This window comes from Calidris pugnax, unplaced genomic scaffold (assembly GCF_001431845.1).
Source record: "Calidris pugnax isolate Ruff unplaced genomic scaffold, ASM143184v1 scaffold188, whole genome shotgun sequence".
Classification (NCBI taxonomy): Eukaryota; Metazoa; Chordata; class Aves; order Charadriiformes; family Scolopacidae; genus Calidris; species Calidris pugnax.
Window position 1 is genome coordinate 10,058,415 of NW_015091257.1, and position 19,704 is coordinate 10,078,118.

At 38.6% G+C, this 19,704-nt stretch overlaps 1 protein-coding gene across 5 annotated transcripts in view; it reads right to left on the bottom strand.

Annotated features, from left to right (window-relative positions):
• The window catches only part of ARHGAP6 (Rho GTPase activating protein 6), a 366,400-nt gene that overhangs the window by 41,769 nt on the left and 304,927 nt on the right, over nt 1-19,704 (bottom strand). For all 5 annotated transcript variants that reach the window (XM_014960401.1, XM_014960396.1, XM_014960398.1 and 2 more), the window contains exon 3: nt 2,199-2,270. In XM_014960401.1, the coding sequence (XP_014815887.1) occupies nt 2,199-2,270 (72 nt within the window). The remainder of the gene's footprint in view (nt 1-2,198; nt 2,271-19,704) is intronic.

Consider the following 19,704-nt stretch of genomic DNA (forward strand, 5'->3'; position numbering starts at 1 on the left):
AATTAGAATTAAGAGAATCAGCACGGTGATTTTTAAAAATGCTTGGGTATAGTGAACTAGAAGATATGAGCAATGCTGAAAAACAGGAAGTAGATAAATATATACAAGGATGAGTAAGTACAAAGTGCTGACCTTTGCTGTGGGCAACTACTGAGCCCTAAACGGCAAAGTGCGGTCAGAAAATCCATTGGAATAAAACCAGAAAGTATATCCCCAAAGTTATTAACTGAATGGAGTATAAATGCTATCATGCAAGGTAGACATACACAAAAAAATCCCTGAACAGAAGTGTAACAGCAGAAAATATTATCTGTAAGCACTCAACCAGTACAGATGTGTAATTATCAGAAACTGAGGTCAGCTGAAATAAAACAAGCAGAAAGGAAATAATGAAAGAGTGCAAGGCAATGTAAGAAAAACTATTGTTTGAAAGATCTTTGGCAACAGAGAATTTAGAGGAATAAAGAGCAACTCCAGGTTAAGCATTTGTATGCATCACCAAAGGAAAACTATCACTTCTCAAGGCACTGCTCTGAAAAGGCATTACAGGAGTTCTGGAAGTGCAATTGCAAAGATCCACCAGGTTTGGGTGACACAGGAAAATTCAGCCTTTGGTGAATTATCAAATCAATATATTGCTAAAATCTGCTACTGCAATGAAAAATGTGAAAATAGATGAAATGTATTCAAAGGATACTACTAAAATCATCCTACCCATACAGGGAAAAGATAAAAGCTTTCAGTGCATCAAAAATTTGTGAGAGACAGAACATTTTTTAATAAAGCAGTAAGTGGTTACCCATTTCTAACACAGAAGAGCACCTCACAGAATGCTATGAAGATCAATACCTGGCAAATTCACTGAGAAGCAGGGAAGGTTTTGCACAGAACTATGTTGCTTTGCACTTTTAACTGCACGGAGGACTATGGGGAAAAAAGCCCAAGAAAACTAAGCAACGTAATGACTGATTCATTACACTGCAGCCAAATGTAATGCATTGACAGGAGCCATACAAGATAGATTTTTCCCCAAAGGTGGCTATAAAAATCACTAAACCTCTTCCTTAAAGACTCTTTCTGCATTTGGGCTCAGTTCTACATCAAGTAATTCTCATAACAAATGAAAGATTTGGTACTCGCAATGCAACATGGGAGGCCACTGGATTTATCCAAACAAATGTGTCAAGGGACTTTGAGTTTTAGAATGATTAATGCAAATATTTTCCATAGCCATTTTTAAACCAAGAAAATAATGATCCCATATATGAAGTCACCAAACAAACAAAAATTGAAAGGAAAACATTTTCTTCCTGACAAATATCTAAAGTAACTTTGAAATGAGGATGTTCATTTTTTTCAACAGGATTTCAAATCCTTCTGCGAAACTAAATTACAATCAATAACACCAGATTAATGAAATCACTTCTCTTGTTATAAATTTGTGCGTCTGTGTGTCTGTGAAACTGACATGTTAGTACTGAGTTTTACTACCACTTTTCCAGAACTTCTTTTCCAGGATGGAATGCAAAATTAGATGCACAATTACTTTCCTGAAGAAAACTGCAATTTCAGAGACACTTTTCAGGTCTCAACATCTTGACTTGGTTCAAATGGCTGCAAATTACAGGTCAAGTCCAGTGGATTAGGACCCAGCCCATAAAGCTGATTAGTGTCCAAATAAAAAAGTGCAACCATATCTGTAAATCCATGTCACATGGAGTCTATTAAAATCCAACTGATCAGTAGCACTGAAGCATTTAAATACTTTAAACAATGGCTATTTTCCTAAGGTTAAAAAAAGAACAGCAAACCAACTGACTTGCTTGGGCAGGGCTGGGTTCCCGTGCTTTGCAAATTGAAAGAGGAGAGTGCAAATGGAGGTAAACAACTGGGTCATGTTATCCAGACCGCACTCTGCACTGGATGGTGAAAATGGGGAGAAAAAGCAATACAGAAAAGATGTAGTCCTCTAACTCCTCCTTTTCTCCCAGGAAATAACCTTTCAGTTGAAGGGATCTGGGTTATACTAATGTCAAATAGAAAAAATAAGATGTATTTCTCAACTTGGAAATAAATACTTAGGCAGTACATGACCTCAGTAACATTCTCCTACTCCAGAAAGTACACATTTAAGACTAAAGAAATCTCATATGCAAAACTATGACCTGATCAGTAAATACGCACTCATTTTATTTTACCTTTGTCTCTGTTCTTCTCCTTCCCTAATGAATCCAGTTTCTTTCTTAATGATTTCTTCCTCTTTTGTCCATCTGTAAGAGGAAAAAGGAAAAAAAAAAAAAAAAAGGAAGTAAGTGAAGAGAAGAGAAAGAATGCTGAACAAACTGCTGCACAAGCTGCAGGAACATGACGTGAGATGCCCACAGCTTGGAGTCAGGAAGGGTGTGGGGTACATGGCACAAAGTCTAGGGACTGGCGCAGTCCTTCAGCCTGAAGGAGTGCTGCTTTGTTCACCCAAATACTGAGGCTGTATCAGGGAACCAAAATGTATGCCACAGCATTCTCCTGGGAACATCTGCACGTATGTGGTCACACAGCCCATCTGGCAGAATGGAAAACTGATTTTGAAGACTTAATAATGGATGTTTGTTGCCAGATGCCCTCGATCGCAAAGTACCATAAACCACAAAGGTACTGGTTAGTCCTCATCCATGGTCACAAGACTGTGGTTCAGGTGTGGAGCTGAAGGCAGTATTTGGAGAGGGATTACTAGCCTCCAGGATAAATTCTGCATACCAATCATACCAGTTGGGTGATAGCTGACCACTTTCACACAACCCATCTGATCTAAACTCACACTGGGAGCTTGCAGTTTGGTACAGCATGTCCAAATTGGTTCAGATGGATTAGAGTTTCAGAGAAATTATTGTTCTGCCATCTTATATATAATCCAAGTTTTCACTGAGGTATTAAGGACCAAAGATTTTAAGAAACAAACAGCGTAGGCAGGTTCATTCTTGAAACAATTATGTCAAAAGGTTGGCTATCATTATTTCCTTCAGCAGCATCTTTTATAATCAAAAGTCAACAAAACTGCATTTTATTTATTAGGTCTCAGCAAATACCAAGGATTAAGACCTAAGCCTGCTTTAACTTGTACCTTTTGAATTTTTTAAGTTCCAGAGCAATATAAAGGGTCTAACCCTGGGACTAATACTAACGCTAACATAGGCACCACTCTAGCTAAAGGTTAACGAACACGTACCTTTGCCTTACTGGTTTTGTAACATGGAAAAAACTCAAAAACGAACACATTGTATCCACGTTTCACTTTTATGGTAAGAAGGTCATCAAATAATCTGCCTCAACACGCTTTTGAAGTTATGTAAGCCAGTGTTTTAAGTGGTCCTTTACAGTAGAGGACGTACCAAAGAAGAGTGAAGTGGATCTTTGTCAATTAACTCTCATCTCTGCAATTAGAGGTCACAAGAGAACACAAGTGGTTTCCCCTATAGCTTTCCCTCAACTCCTATTGAAAGCCACAGCCAGAACATTACCCATCAGGCAGCTAGACAAATTCTGACTTTCATAGCCAGTTAATATCCTTTTAGTTTAAAATTAATATTTCTTTTTACCTCACGTAACTGTGGTTTGATCGACTCCCCTTACACACTTGCACGTTGCATTTATTTAGAGCATATTTGCTCCCAGCACTCACTTAACTATGATATTCAGTTCCTGTCTCTTGAGGTAGATTGTCATTTGCTGGTTATGTTAATTCCCCTTTTCCTGCACCTGCTCCGGTGAGAATTCATCTCTCTGAAACAAAGCTGACTAGAATGGATAAGGCATTCCGGATGAGAGTTTAGCAATATAACGGTGGTAATTCATTGACTGATACAGTCTATGATTAGATTTTCCATTTTCGTAGCCGCATGACAAGTTCATAACTCAAAGTCATACTTTGATTGATTAATATGCCCAGTCTTTTCACGCCTTCTGACACTTCCAGTTGATAAGATTGCGTTTATTACAGAAATTCTTCTTTCACCTCTTGGCAATGTGAATAGTTGGTAGCCTGCTTGCATACACCTGACAGTACTGCTTGTTCCCTACTGCCATTCCGTGTTCTGGCTTTACATATATAAAATAATTTTCAAATTATTTTTCATGTGATAAATTATATATATTCAAATGACTGCTTCACAGTAGCCTTTTGATAGATGACTTGCATTTCTTTGGAGTCTTAGAGCCTTATTCTCCAAAGACCTATTTATTGACATTCTGACATTCCACTGAAGTCTCCCAAGATGTAAAAATGAGACTAAAAGTCGAAATTGGATGTAAAATATAGCGCTTTCCTATTATACCCACAGAATGGCAACTGCTGGAGTGTTTTAGTGCTGCATAGTCAAATACAACAGAAAGAGAGGAAAAATGAAAGCTATTCAATATTGAACACAGGAACAAACAGTACTCATATCCACATAGAAAACAGGTTAATGACTTCTGGGCCAAACTATCAATGCTTTCTCAAGAACCTTGTTCTTAATGGGTGATTCTTTCAACTCCAACAGTGAAGCAGTTCCTCAGTACATGACAGGCTGAGACACCATTTTTGGCTTTGTCTCTGCAAACCTTGAATTTTGGATACAGGTGATGCTCAGGTCCAGAGGAATGTAAGAAGTAGGAAGCAATTCTGGAGATGGATAAACCAGAAAATATAGAAAGGACTCCACTCTGTGCACTCCTGAGCAAAGAAAGAGATCACAGAGCGATAGAAGAGAGACACTTACTTTGGACAAATGGGTGCAGTTCTACTGAAGGCAGTGGAGCTACGACCGCTTACATTTGCAGTTTACCCCATGGCAAGAGAAAAAGAGTTGCATATGAAAATAAGACTGAGAGGAATCTCAGTGAAAAACTAAAGCTTAAGGGATCTTCCAAAAGGTCTGAGGTCAGTTCCAGTTCTCCTCCTCCCCAGCAAAAGATGTGATTAATTACAATCTATATTCTGTAAAAATAAATATGTTTTGAAATGACTGTTGATTCAGGTTACATCAGGCATGAAGACTGCTGAAATATTCATAACGTGCTTAAAGACTTATGCAACTCCAGCAGTTTTACATCTTAAATGATCCCAATTCATAATGGTAATGCCTAGTACTTATCTGCAGTGTGTTTTGAGAATATAATTAATATCCAAAGCATTCTTGGGAAACAGCAAAGCATTATTACCCATGCATAATACCACCTGTATATTTTAAAATTAATTAGTCAATATTTATGCAAAAATTGTATTGTATCAGACCAAAGTGGTATTAAATATGGACTGCTATTTTACTTTACAGTTTGGAAATGTTTAAACCACAAAGTGATAAATGCTGTCAGGCTTTTTTCCAGCTTTTTGTGTATACAATTATCACTTAATATCTTCTTTCTATAGATCAACAATATACCCCTCCTCCAACAGATTCTACTCAAGAATATCAGCAAAAGAAGTACTCAAAAGACAATTGTCAAAGTGGAGGAAGCTCATGTTTTGTTTTTTTTTGGTAACCCATTTCGTCTTTTCTGAAGAACACCCACCCAGGCAGCTGTGCAGATCTTTTTTTTTCAGAAATGAACTTGGTTTGTTCAATGCTTACTAATTTATATGCTCGCTGCATTTTTCACAGCAATGCATACATCAGTCTCTGTTGATCTATATATTAGGACTGGCCTGATGAATATTTAAAAGACCAAGAGTCTAGAATCAAACTCCTGAGTGCATGTTAAATTAAGTTGCTACGTGACCTGTTTTTCCGAAGTGGTGAGCACTTCCAGGTTCAGTTAATGCCAAAAAGAATTTTCTATTTGAATAATTAGGTCACCTTTTTAGGACTTTGTCAGTGAACCACAGCCTACACGATACAAGAGTATTTGCACTGATGTACCAATTTTGGACAAGAATTGAGGAGTTTGACTTCTGAGATTATTATTTTTGAAATTTTGGGCTAAGGTTGAAATTCACCTGTAGCGCCATCACTGACACCATTTATAGCCCATTTCAAGGCCTAAATTTCACTCTAAGAGAGACCACGGTTCTGCAAACTAGGTAATAAGCCATTTTCATGCTGAAGTTATATAAATTTCAGCTCTAAAAGTTAAAAAAAAAAGGACAGAAAGAGAACTTTGTATTTTTTTAATGGCAGATTGGTCTGTTGCTTTGCACCAGACCACCTACCAACACTACATATGACTCAGAGAGAGTGCAGGCTGAATCCTGTTACTATTTACTTCCAGTACTGCTTTACTCATTTTAAAGTTATGGAAATCAACAAGTCTGTTTGGTAGGTGCAGGTGTTGCTCAGTATAAGCAAAAGCATCACAAATTAGGTATAGGCAATTTGTTCAAGATGATAGTTAGTGGCACACCTGGAGTTAACATTCAGGAACTCTTGGTCACTAGTTTCATATTTATGCCACTTAATAGTCACCATACTGTGAAGCCCTAATCCAATATGTTTTTCATAATTAATACAATAAGGAGGAAAAAGTACAACATTTTTATGACACTATTATAGTATTAGGCTTCAGATAATGGAAAGTACTCTGTCAGGCTTGAAGTGAACCTGTAACAAAAATATCATTCTTCAGCAATTTCTTTCCTTATACATGGGTTTGTGGACTATCTGTAAGAATGAATGTTCATGTTACTTACATGCAAGTTTTTGTTAATCAAAAAGAGACTTTAAACTCATTTAACTAAGTGAGGTTTTGAAAAAAGAGATCTTCTGTTGCTTACGGTGTTACTGAGTAAAGAAAAATCCCCTCCCCATATATTGGCAACCTCCTTTGCTTAAGAGAATTGTGTTTCTTGGCCATTTAGGGAAGAAAAGTTATTGTGTTCTACAATTAAGGGTTATTTTCACACAGTATGAAGAGAAGAGTTACTTGAGAGATTAATATCATACCCATAGCTCATTTATCAAAACAGAAATGGATGAAGAAGCTGATATTGTGAGATTTCTAAAACACTTCTTCACATTAGTTATATTCATGGGTGTTTTCCCTTAATAGGCATTAGTAATTTGATCTAACTGCATTTGAAGAAAAAATATATATATTTTTTTTTCAAAGTGTAATCCATTCTGTCTTGAAAATACTACCTACCACTGGCATCACAAAACGCCAAGCCTGACCTCTCATGAGGACTTGTCGTTTCACTTCACTCATCAAGAGCGACACATTTCCTGAGTGCCAGCCTCAGCCTGCAAGCTGAACGTCCAGCTCCAGTCTCTGTTCCTAACACAATACCGTAATAGAAACCCTGCAATCAGGAAACACTGCTGAATTCTGTTGACAGAGCACAATAAAGATGAGATTGCATTTCATTCATTGATAGTTACACTGTGTTTATGGTTGATGTTGATTCTTTGGGTCACTATACAAAGCAAATTTGCTTCTGAACTTGCACACTTGGAGTTGCTCTACTGAAGAAGAGGGTACCGGTTTCACTTAAACATTTCTGGGACTCTAAATGTCCATCTGGAAATATTTCTTTAGATTAACTTCTGGTTGAAAAGCCGGGTCCCCACACAGTAACTTCCAAAGCACTGCAAGCAGGAGGACAAATGGAAGGTAAACGATTTCAACTAGAGAACCAGGAGCTACAGATTTTGGCACTTAAAACCATAAAAAAATGGAAGGTCTGAGCCTATAGGTATTTCCCATCACTCTCTTCCTCCCTTTCACGCATCATCAGCAATATGCAAACAAGGTGATCTCCATCAATGATGGAGAAGCTTTCTTCAGAAGCCTTGGACCATCTCCCTGTTTTTCACACTGCTTCTCCTTATGGCCTACATTGCTCTCTTTATTTCACTTCAACTTAAATCAGGACTCCTTTGTTGTCGTCAGCCGGCAGCTGATGGAAGAAAAGCCATATTCCTTCAAGCACATCCCTCAGCTGTAGCCATGACCTTCCAGGTGGCAGCCGGACCACACATGCTCACCTCAGCCCATGGAGCCAGGGTAGGGCTGCCCGCCACAGGCACCACAAGCATGCCCGGAGGCATCTTCCCTCTTACATGCCACTTTCTCTGATGCAGCAAACAAGCTTCAGCATTTCCCTCTCTGGGAAGTTCCTGCTGAACATGTTTATGGCAGAAGAAACAGTGTGAAAAGGGTAGAGCTGAAACATTGGAGCCCTCTCGACAGGACCGCTGCCTGAACCAAACCCTCTCAGGGCAACGGTGAGAGACTAGGTGAGGTGTGGGGAAAGCCAACTGCATAGGAAACAATGTTCTCAGCAATACACAGTCTATATAACACCACTACTTCAGAAAGCCCACAACCATCAGACAAAAGTGTGCTTTTTATTCTCTTCCTCATCCCATCAGACTCTTTGCTAACGTGTGGTTAGTGCATCTTCTTCGGGACGGGCTTCAATCCCTTTGGGCTAAGGCATTACTGATTGTTAAAATGAAACACGGAGGAATTACAAAGCCCAAATATGCAGGTTTATGTGACGTAGCTGCTGGAGTTTAAATCCTGCATTATACACGATCTTTTTACTGTGGAACAGTAAGAATTTAGCCATGCTGGTATATGAATTAAGTTATTTATCTAGAAAGTAGTCATCAGATGCTGTGGAAATTGCCTAGAAGGCAAAACTGCTAGAAACCTCACCTGCTTCAAAAGAAAGCTGCATCCCTACAGGGACCTGAGTTTTATTAATCAAATAACACTTTACAATAATCTTTTGTGATTCTGATGCAAATTTCAAAAAAACTCACCAACCCCTCTTGCCAGGTAGTGATAGATTTTTGATGCTGCACACCTATTCTGAAGGCAAAGGTGATACACCAATTTACACCAGCTGAGCATATTACCAGTAGACTGTCCTGTCTTTTAGAAAAACACATCTAAAAAGTGTAGTTCCAAAATAGAGTCAAATGTGTTAGAGTGAAAAATGCACCATTTCTATTGAGCCTTATTCTCAAGGTCTATTTATATCAGAAAGAGTCATGTCACAACTTGCTGAACAAAAAGGCTTGCTTGCCTTACTGCAAATTAGAGTCCAGGGCTCATTAGTGGCTGCCTTTTGCTTTTGCTGCTTGCTGTCCTGCTTATCATCTTATTCTGCTGTGCCTGGGAACATTTTGATAACAGCAATGGCCATACGCTTGGGCTGGCAAATGGCCAGGGCATCGCTGCTGTTTCTGTGCTGCTCTACTGGATGGGCTGGAACTGCTGTGTGAACTCCAGTAGAAGGGACTGTGACCTGTGGATGAGTCCACACGGGAACTGGGCACCCCGAAGCATGCTGCAAAACATCAAATCCCAATCAAATAACAAACAGGAGCCTTGATGCTGTCATTTGAGATAGGAAAAATACAAATAACAGCTCTAAAACTGCCTTCAGTCCACCAGGAACAGGGTAAAATTGACTGTCTCCTGGCATCAGTTACCTAAATCATTTTATAGCATGGAGGGGGAAAGTAGTTTGATACCATTCCTAGTTAAAGTGACTCTTGAGTTGACAAGAAGGAGAAGAATTACATTTAATCCCCATAATACAGGGTTGGCTAGGGGTAGACCAGACATTAAATTGCTAGCATTTAGGTGGCATTGAACTCTTTGTGTATTGATAAGCAGGCTTGCTTACCCACCCACTGGTGGTTCCAGAAGTGGTTCAGGGATCCAGGTCCCCCCTGTCCTCTGATCATAGCTTTACTGTTATGAACCCTTCACACAAGTCTTTCCTCTCACCTTAAAGAAGGAGCTGTGCAAGCAAATAAAACATCCTTCATAACTTGCTCTCCGGGACTAATTAAACCAGTCCACAATACTCCTGGCTGAGAGCCTTGATGAAGAAATTAAATGAGAGAGAAACAAGGAAGTGAACCTAAGGTGCAGAAGGTCTCTCACTGGACAGGTTGGTTGCCCCAATAATTGAGATGCTATTCCTTTGAAAAATGACCAAAAAATCTTTTTTCTAATAATGTTTCATTGTAATAATTATCTGTCCTCTGTATCATCAACCATCTAGCTTACATACTTTTTTATTAATAAAAAGACCTCTGTATCATCAACCATCTAGCTTACATACTTTTTTATTAATAAAAAGAAATAGGTGTTGAAAATGTAAACCAGATAAAAGGCACAATGAGCTCTGTTGAGAACACTTAGGTCCACAGATAAAAGACACAATGAGCTCTGTTGAGAACACTTAGGTCAACTTCCTGCACAGAAATAGTCATATAGACATTTGTCTAATCTATTCTTAAAAAGCCTTCAGCAGGAGATTAGGTCTCCATTAAATCTTGAGGTAGCCTTTTCAGTGTAAAAGCCTAATACAAAGACAGATATAGTATCACAGCTCTGATAAAATAAATCTATCTGTAGTCATCTTATCTTTCCTAACCACTATTTAGACACATAACTTAGACTTCTGGCACCAACCGCAGTAACTCCACTGAAACCATGCCTTTGAAGAAACTTTAGAAACCAACTCTTCTATCTAAGGCAAGAAGAAAACCTCATCAAAAGTACTTCCCTAATGCACTTTTGAAAGGAGCAATACATATCAGACAACTGAAATAAATTTTATTTTCACCTGAAATTTTAAAAAAATGTATACCAGAATACACAGGTTAAAGCAAAGCTCCGCCAAAGGCAAGTAGAACATGGAAATCAGTAGGCTGCAATGTCAGTATTCTCAATAAACGTTCAAAAGCTTCTCACACAGGTTGTATTTATTGGTATTTATTCTTCAGCTCTGAATTGTAATAAAGTACGAAATCTTAAATCTCTATAGAATCACCACACACTTACGTGGATTCTTTGCAAAGCATAGGACAGCCAAGTGTTCAAAAAGAAAGGGCCAGTACTGCGTCAAGTACTCAAGACAGATTTGGCTGAATTCAATCAAGAATACCTCTGTTACATGAGTGTTCTCACAAAGATTTAGAAAACAAACAAAAAGAATCAAATACACCTAATCTTGCAGAACACAGTGGTTTAGAGTCTCTGTATGTACATTTTGCTTCTAAGAGTGGCTTCACTCAGGCTGTTTGTCTGAACTTTTCAATATAACCAATAGTCATGAGTAACATCTTAAAATGAAAACGGAGATTTCCATGTGGCACACTAACACAGAAAAAATACCAAATATATATATGTACTTATAGTCGATAGCTATTTCAAGTGGACTATTAAGGAAATTACATTAGAGAGGAATTTTTTATGTCCCAGACATAATTTCTAAGCTCAATGAGACTTCACATCAAATGTATACATGCAGCAGTCCCTGGATCTGGATTTATAAGTGTAGTACCCTAAACCCACAACAGTCAGCATCTAAAGAAGCAACCCTAGCTGTGGTTCCATTTCCAGTACCTATGTCTCAAGACATTTGCATATGCAAATGTGGATCATTATATTTCCCTGTTTATCTTTAGAGTTTCAGCAAGATCTCCTTCCTTCGTCATGATTCCCACTGAAAGACTCCTGCCTTTCAGCACTCCTGCCCAGTGAGGTCCACAGAAAAGCATTCCTTCCACATCCATCCCTGTGCCCATTCCCTTCCTCTGCCTTCCCAAAACACATCTACACAACAGGCAGAGTCTCGGAAGTTACACGAATGTTTCTTTAACGGTGTCGTGCTATACACTAATTTTTCCATGTTCACATTAACGGTGCCATTGACTTCACCAAGAAGCCTAGCATTTTCTACTTCTGCTCTGCATTCACATAACACTGAAGAAAATGCAGGCTGCTTCTCGATCAAAGCTTCTAGCTATTTACCAAAATACAAATTAAATATTAAAGAGACAAACCTTTTTTTTTTGTTTTTAGTGAGTTTTGTAGTGAGTAAAAACATTTGCTTTTAAAATTATTAGCTTATCTCTAACTGACAGAATAGATTTGATGAATAAAGTATTCCTAATGTAAACAGACACGTAAAACCTGCTATGTAATACAAGAAAATCTTGGAAATCAATTTGCTGAGCATTAGAGTCTTTTATAAAAAAAGTGCCTCATAGCAAAATTTAAAACAGGAACAGATCACTAAAAACCTTCTTAAGTTTTGAAGATAATGATAAATTATTTCCCTGTTCTACCATTAGAAAAATTATTATCTTGCAAGCCTAATGTACTTCCATCTTGGTCTTGACTCAATGATGGCAAAAAGTCAAATTAAAAAAAAAGAAATCACAGTAAGAAATTTCTGAAAATTTCCATATTTGGAGGAAAAAAATGAAAAAATATTTTTTTTGGCTTGCTTATCTCCCTGTTCCTGTCACCTTCACTTTGACAAACTCCTGTGTAGCACAGTTCAAGGCTGCATGCTCTAACAATCTCTACCCTGCAGCAGCTGAGACTTCTCCTAGCTTAAAACATTAAGTCAATTTTATTTTCTTTTTTCCAGACTGAGAGATATTGTTTTGATTTTCCCAGGAGAAAAACAATAGCCTCAGAAAAATCCATGTTTCCATGGAAAATTTGAATTTTTTTGGGAAAAAAAAAAGCTTCCATCTAAAAAATGAGCAAGTTATACAGCTTTCATTTCTGACCAAGTCAAATATAGCAAGCCTGATACAGTAGATCCAAAATTTACTGAAGTAGTGTAAAGGAGCAGAATTTAGCTTACAGTCTTGCTCATCTTTAATTTATATCTCCATGAACACTGCTATATTGAAAGAAAATCCATGGACTCACAGGATCATGATAGAGACAGTATTTCTATGAGAAGAATTGGCACAGGTTGGCATTAAGAGGGGTGGTAATAAGCCTCTTCACTTGAAAGATATGCTGATGCCAACTCAAAAGCATCCAGTCTGTAATCCCATAGCTCCACAAAGTATAGGCTACAGTTTATTTAGATGCTTTCCACTGTTACAAGAGCCTACGAAGTATCTAACAGTCAGTGATTAAAAACAACGGGCAGCTTGGAGCCCTCACAAAAATGCAAGTCCAGATAAAAATCACAGTCACTCTCGGTGTTAAGGAAAATGGATAACGAAATACAATGACGAGTAACGTAAGCAAAAAACAGATCCAAAGAACTAGTCCCTGCCAAAATAAACAAGAAGTAGAGAACGCATAACTCTGAATTCCCATTTTTATTCAGAGCTTAAGTGGAATGTATTGGGGGCAAAGTGCACCAGAAAGCCCAACTATGTATGCTTTGTTCCATTTCAGAGATGGGGTTGTCTCAGTGCTGTCTGTAATCACATGCTTACCCAGCCCCGCTCCTTCAAATTTGCATTCCTGAAGCAAGTTGTACAGGGGACTAATGCTCACTTCATGTGAGCAGATGCTCAGCGTCACACACCTGGTGGAACTGGCTACAAAACTCGCATACAAAAATGTACACCACCACATGTTCAAGCAGTGTAAGTAATACCTTCCCTTAAATGACTGGGGCTGCATTTAAGTCTCTAAATAATATCACATTCATTATAACTAACAGATTTGGCAATCTCTCTCTGCAAATGTCCCAGTAAGTCTAAAAAAATTAATTCCCTCAGAAAGTGGAACACCTGTTGTAACTATTATGTGAGACGTACTTGCTGTAAACGATAAGAGATTGTGTAGGTATACATTCTTGTCATGGGTGGCATCAACACAGGAAACAGTCTTTTTACTAAATGTAGTTAATCTCTTTTATTGTATTTGATACCTAAAATACCTGGGCATTGTTTAATAATGTTTACTGTCAGTTCTGGAAAGTGAAGACAAATTCTGCAGCTCACCTTTGGATTCTTCACTCCAAATTATATGAGAAATGTTAAAATAAACCCAAAGGTACAAAGCAAATGTATGCAACACTTGTACCAAAGTGTAAATACACTTTGGTATGTGGTACATGTTAAAACCAAAACACTGCATCAACGTCATGTTAAGGTTGTGACCCAAGCCAATGAAAGTAAGATAATCCCTCAGAGATGGACGTCCTGGCCTTAGCCCAACCTACTGCGTGGACTGCAATCTGTTGCATCTGATCTGTTAGCAGTCGTGGGCTAACACACAACCTCAGCATTCAGCCTTATACATCAATCTCATATTTTGAAGTGAGATTGGAACAAAGATATTTCACCAAGTTACTGGCCTGAACTCTTGTGCTAAGAGTCTTCCTACAAAAAATGAGGTTTGATAACGTCTCTGTAATACTCTACTGAAGCATGGTTTAATACTGGGATTCACTATTATTAATTGTAAGACAAGAATCACATATGAAAAATAAAAAGATACTTCTAGGGTTCTTGCCTAGTAAAACTTCTAAACTGAGTGAGCCCAGACCTCTGAAATCTGATCTAGTGCATACACGAACAAAAGCTCCCGTGTCAGCTTTCTCATATCTGAAATTCTGGCCTAAAATAATTTAGGAGGCTAGAACCAAAATTGTTTCATATGTAAAACAATGAGATTCTGTGAAGGTCTGTGCAATTACATTCTCCTTGCTGACTCAAATTCTCCTCTATACATGTTAAATTAATATTTCCAAGCTTTAATAGGAGAAATCAGCAAAAATTTTCATTTCTTTCCCCTTTTTTTGGAGAATAAAAGAGAACATTTTTTTTCTAAGCAGCTTTTCCTCTACCTCAGTGTCTCATAATTGCCTCGTCCTATAACATTGTTCCTCACAAGAATGTTTTCTGATTCCTGGGCCTTCTGAGTCCTTTCAGTATCTTCTCCTTCCCCATCTTCAAGAGTCACTTTGAATGTGTCATCCACTTCAGGATACCAAGAGGCCTCATCGATTCCGCAAGCTTAAACTGATGCTACCTTAAGCTGATAGATCTGCTAAGCTAACATTAAACACAGCTATAAAATGATCCACTCTTTAAACCCATATTCTTCATATGGAATTCAGGGGACATTTCAATTCATGCATCAGTGGAGTAAGGGGCAGCTCTCTCCTAAAAACAGGTCTTTTGATTTATTGAATCTTTCTGGAACTGAGGGGCAATGATCGTATCAGCCAGGCCTCATCCTGCTGGTCACCACTTCCTCCATATTGAAAAGCCCCCCATGGTTGACCCACCTACACACACCCTGGCTCTTGCCCACAGTTCCCTTGTCCCTGACTTCTGCCAAGACTAAGTTCTGGTGGCCAAAACCACTGCATAGTTGCCTACATCAAAATGAATTCTTGATTCATAGCTGGAGCTCTAATGTATAAGTGCAATACAAACACAAATAATTGTTCTAGTTGTAACTACTACAGTGACCACCTTTCAGCAGAAAAATAAATGAGCCTGTTTTTTTATCACCCCATAAAAGACACTTCTTTCCTACAGGGAATTTCACACATGCAGCTGCAGCTGAAAAACAATAGTCTCCAGGCTGATATATATGAAAAAGGTTCACAACTTTTGTTTGATGTTTTAATGAATAATCATAAACTGCCCCAAGCTTCTCAAAACAAATCAAAGCAAAGCTAACACACAGGCAGATATGCACTCGGTGCACATGTTCTCTCTCTTTGGTGTCCAGAGTCAGTTTTGAGTTCAAGTTGGACCATGTGGGCAATGGCAATGTACATGCCTTTACAACATCTTGCTAATTTAGTCTGTTTATTCCCTGGTAACCATGCACCACTGTAGTCTGACAGTTAAAAATGTGAGGAAAGAAAAAGGGAGTAGTTTGGTCTGTGTTCTCTTGGTCACTGTGCTTGAATCATTGCACAATCACCATGTGAGGAAAAACTGGTACCTACTGTTATGAATAACTACTGGTTTCCTCTTCCTACATGTTCCCAAAGTGGGAGGTAGCACATGAATCAACAGCGAGCAATCATTTACCCACAAAGAGCAAAATAAATAAGCACAAGTGGTAACATGTAGCATGCTTCTATAATACAAAGTCTCTGAATAGGGTAAAACAATTTTGTATAAAAGAAAAACTTCTTATCTACTTCTTCTATCTTCTTCCCCCTCATCTATTAAGATCCCACTCTTCCTCAAGGGACCAATGCCTTCGCTCCCTCTTCCCAAGAGGATCCTACCAACATCCTGTCCCAGCCCTAGCAGTCAGAGTTGGGCAGGAGTAAGTGGAATGTTTTCTTCTAAAAGCCATCTTGGGAAGTGCTGTGGTAGCAAGCACTACTGGTGACACATCTGCTTTATAAAAGTAAAAGCACTATTAAACAGACATGAATGGCAATACAGCTGTTTTCTGGTGCTTGTCCAGAAATTCCACCCGATTTTTCTATAACTGTTCAAAAAAATGCAATGGAAGAATACTATACACACTTTTGAGTGTGTATAGTCAACAGCACTTACTAAATTGTTTTCTCAGACCAAACTTCAGGCAACAGTGCTTCTCCTTTATCAAGAAGCCCATCTGTACTTCGCTATGGAAGAAGTAAGAGGAAGGAGGATTGTAACTCCCTGGGGGAAATTCCTATTCCACAAGATTTCTACATGCTCATAACTCTAAGTCCTCTGCTAGCCACAGCCCTTCCCCAGAGCTTTGGAGATTACAGTTGGTGTGATAACAGCACATGAGTTTTCTATTTTGCTGCACAGACACATACATGACATGCTTGTTCTGCATCCCAGAATGAACAATGGAGGCAGCTGGATTGTAATTGGGGTAAAAATGCAATTTACCTCATTAAACTAGAGATGCCTACTGTGCAGCAATGCCATCTGTGTGGCTACAGCATGGGACAGTATCACCAGTGAGAAATAACTGAGCAGGTTATAAGAGATTTATTCTTGTGAAGACATCAACCATTTTCCAGCATTCTTTGTTGACACTATGAAGAAAGCATCTCCAGCTTGTGCTGTCACATGGAACAAAGCAACAGCAAATAGGAAAATTCATAAACCATAAAACATTGTTGATATGTAGTGATTTGCATGTGGCCTTTTCTTTATAAAGAGGTTGATGAATTGTCCCAGAAGTCAAAAAATTGCTGTCAAGATCAGAAGCAAAGACGTAATTTTCATCTGAGTGACTGGAGATACTGGCCAAATTTGTGCTTGTCTTTGCACAAGAAAACAAGTGCATGAGAAAACATATATTGGTCATATGTTTCTGCTCTACTAAAATCAACCAAAGTTCACCAATAGGGCAGTAGCTATTATGAGCATCAACATCAGGAAAGGACAAGACCCAGATGAAAAGCCAGGATTTCACCCAACCTATAGAAATAAAAAAGAGCTGGACTCATCAGACAGTGGTTATCACACCACTTTAATGACAGCAATAGTTCAATCTGTATAATTACCTAGGTCAAAGAAAAAAGAACTAAACAGACAAAATTACGTACTTCTAAATATTTGCTGAGTATCCAGTTTGGTCCTTATTTTCACTGAGATGCACTGCCATTTAGCATGAGCCACTGCTTACAAGTCTTTGGTCAGCTTATAGTCTGATGAGCTCAAACAGATGCTGAACCACTTCTAAGTTCTAAGCCAATTTCAAATAATACTTTTTGGGATTTTCAATGGGATAGTCAAGCTTTCTCTAGCAATTCAGCTACAGCATGTCTACTTCTCTGAACACTGTTACTAGCTACATATTTTTCCCACTTCTCTGATAGGTGTTTCCACAATTTTCACAACAACAACAACAGAAGTCAGTGCTTATAGATGCCTCAGAATATAGGCCATGTAGATCCAACAGTTTGCAGGTAGTATTTATTTTCTAGTGATCCTCTCATCTTCTCTGTTTGCATGGCTGTATTTATATAAGCTTAAATATTTCCTAATTATTCGTGAATCTCCCCCTTTTTTATTTTCTCCATGAGTGACCACAAAAAGCAGTGCAGCCAATTATGTTTGCATGTCCCGCTCACTGGTAAATGCACCCTTACCTAAGCAATATTCAGAATTAGTATCAAGCTTTATTTCCCACCCTCCTCATTTATCCTCTCTCTCCACAACTCCTCCAGCTCCGTGGCAAAGCCTGGAAGACAGTACTGCCTCCACTGGGGGACGGTGAGAGCATGAGTGAGCAGTCATGGCCTCTCCTTGAATAAGGGAGGTGAAAACTGCAACTATGACCCCCTGACACCCAAATCCTATTTGAGTCCCTACCGATAGGTTCACACTATACCTTAAAACCCAGACAGATGCTTGAGGAGCAGAACTAAGGTTGGAGCCCTAATTCCTCGTTTGGTCTTAGTGATAACGCCCTGCATGCCTGCCAGTGCTCCCAAACACAAGGCTTCATGAAGTGGGACAGGACTGTGAAATAGAGGAAGGTTACAACCATGAGGCATTTAGAAAACTGATCCAACCAAACCTCATTCAATACCTCTTTTGCTCAGGAGATAACTGGAGCCCATGAACAGAAGAAAATAAGCTCCTTTCCTGCTCTGATCCCAGTTTTACTTTGAAAAAGCTACCTGACTTGAGTTACCATTTCTTTAGGAAGACATGCTGTATAAGGTTAATTTCTCTCACACTTGCATACAAGGACACACACAATTGGAAAAAGTCACCAAAATGGAAGCACACGTGAAGTGAATTTCATCATAGGTTTTTTTTTCCTTCTATTATAAAGAGAAGATTGACTTCCTTGAAATGAGAAAAACCCAGTATATTCTAAACAGCAACTGTAAAGAAGTGTCACCAGAATTGTACTGTTGTGCCATTCAGAACATCAGACAGCAAATTAAAAATCTTCCACAGAGTAATTGCATTGGTAAAGAAACAGTGTCATGCTCTGCTCAGAAGTTGCCTCTTGCAACTCAACACATTAACCCAGCGAAAAGATAAATGATTCTTGATCTAGTTTCTGGTGTCAGATGGAGGAGTGACAAGGGAGCTGAGAAAGATGCTGATTACAGAATCTGAAAGACAGATATGAGGCAGAAAAATAAGAGAACAAGTAACAAACCTGAAGCATCTCTTACATACGTATGAAAATAATAACTCTTGATCAATTTGAATTCATCCTAATTGCCTACTGCAGTGCAATCATAGCATCTTTTAAATGTCATGCTGGTTAAATAAATTCCTGTGGGAGGCGGTCCTCTCTCTGTGACCAGAGGACATTTAACTAAGAGATGCCAATAAGGTGCTTCATTAATGATAATGACTGCAGAAAATCGGAGGAGAGGGATTACATGAGGCGTTACATTCTACGCATTCCTCTACAAGCGTGGGAATAGCCAGATGTGCCCTAAAAGTGCTAAATAAATGCACTTGTCGGGACAAAGGGGGCTTCTGAGCATGGGAGGACTGCAACATTAGGAGGAAGTAATCAATAGTGGTATGAGTGTGATTGTAAAGAAGGGCAGATGCTTCTGTATTCTAACTTAACTTTCAGGCAAGCACGTTTGGCACAAACACCCAAGAACAATGAATTTTTACTTTCTACAATACCTTTGCCAGTAAATGTAATTACTCAAATGCCTGCAGGAAGCAAATGCCCAGCAGGCACAAGCATGTTCTAATGTCCATCATTCGCAAGTTTTTAAGAACACTCAAAGAACTACAAAGAATCCCAACTTTTAAAACCGCTTTCTGTATTTTCTAACACATAGATTATCCCGCTAACCTCTGCTCCTGAGTATTTTCATGCAGCATTCTCTGAAACAGAAGCTGTAGTGCACATCTTTCTATGCCTGAATCTCTTCAAACCTAGAGCTCCCCCAGTTATACACATCACTTTTTATCTTTTTTTTTTTTTTTAAATAAAAGAGAAGAAGTTTAACAGCCTTCAGTCCTTTTTTACTTGAGGCACAAATGGTTGTGATGGAGTTTTATGTTATTTGTACTCCTGCATGCCCAGAGT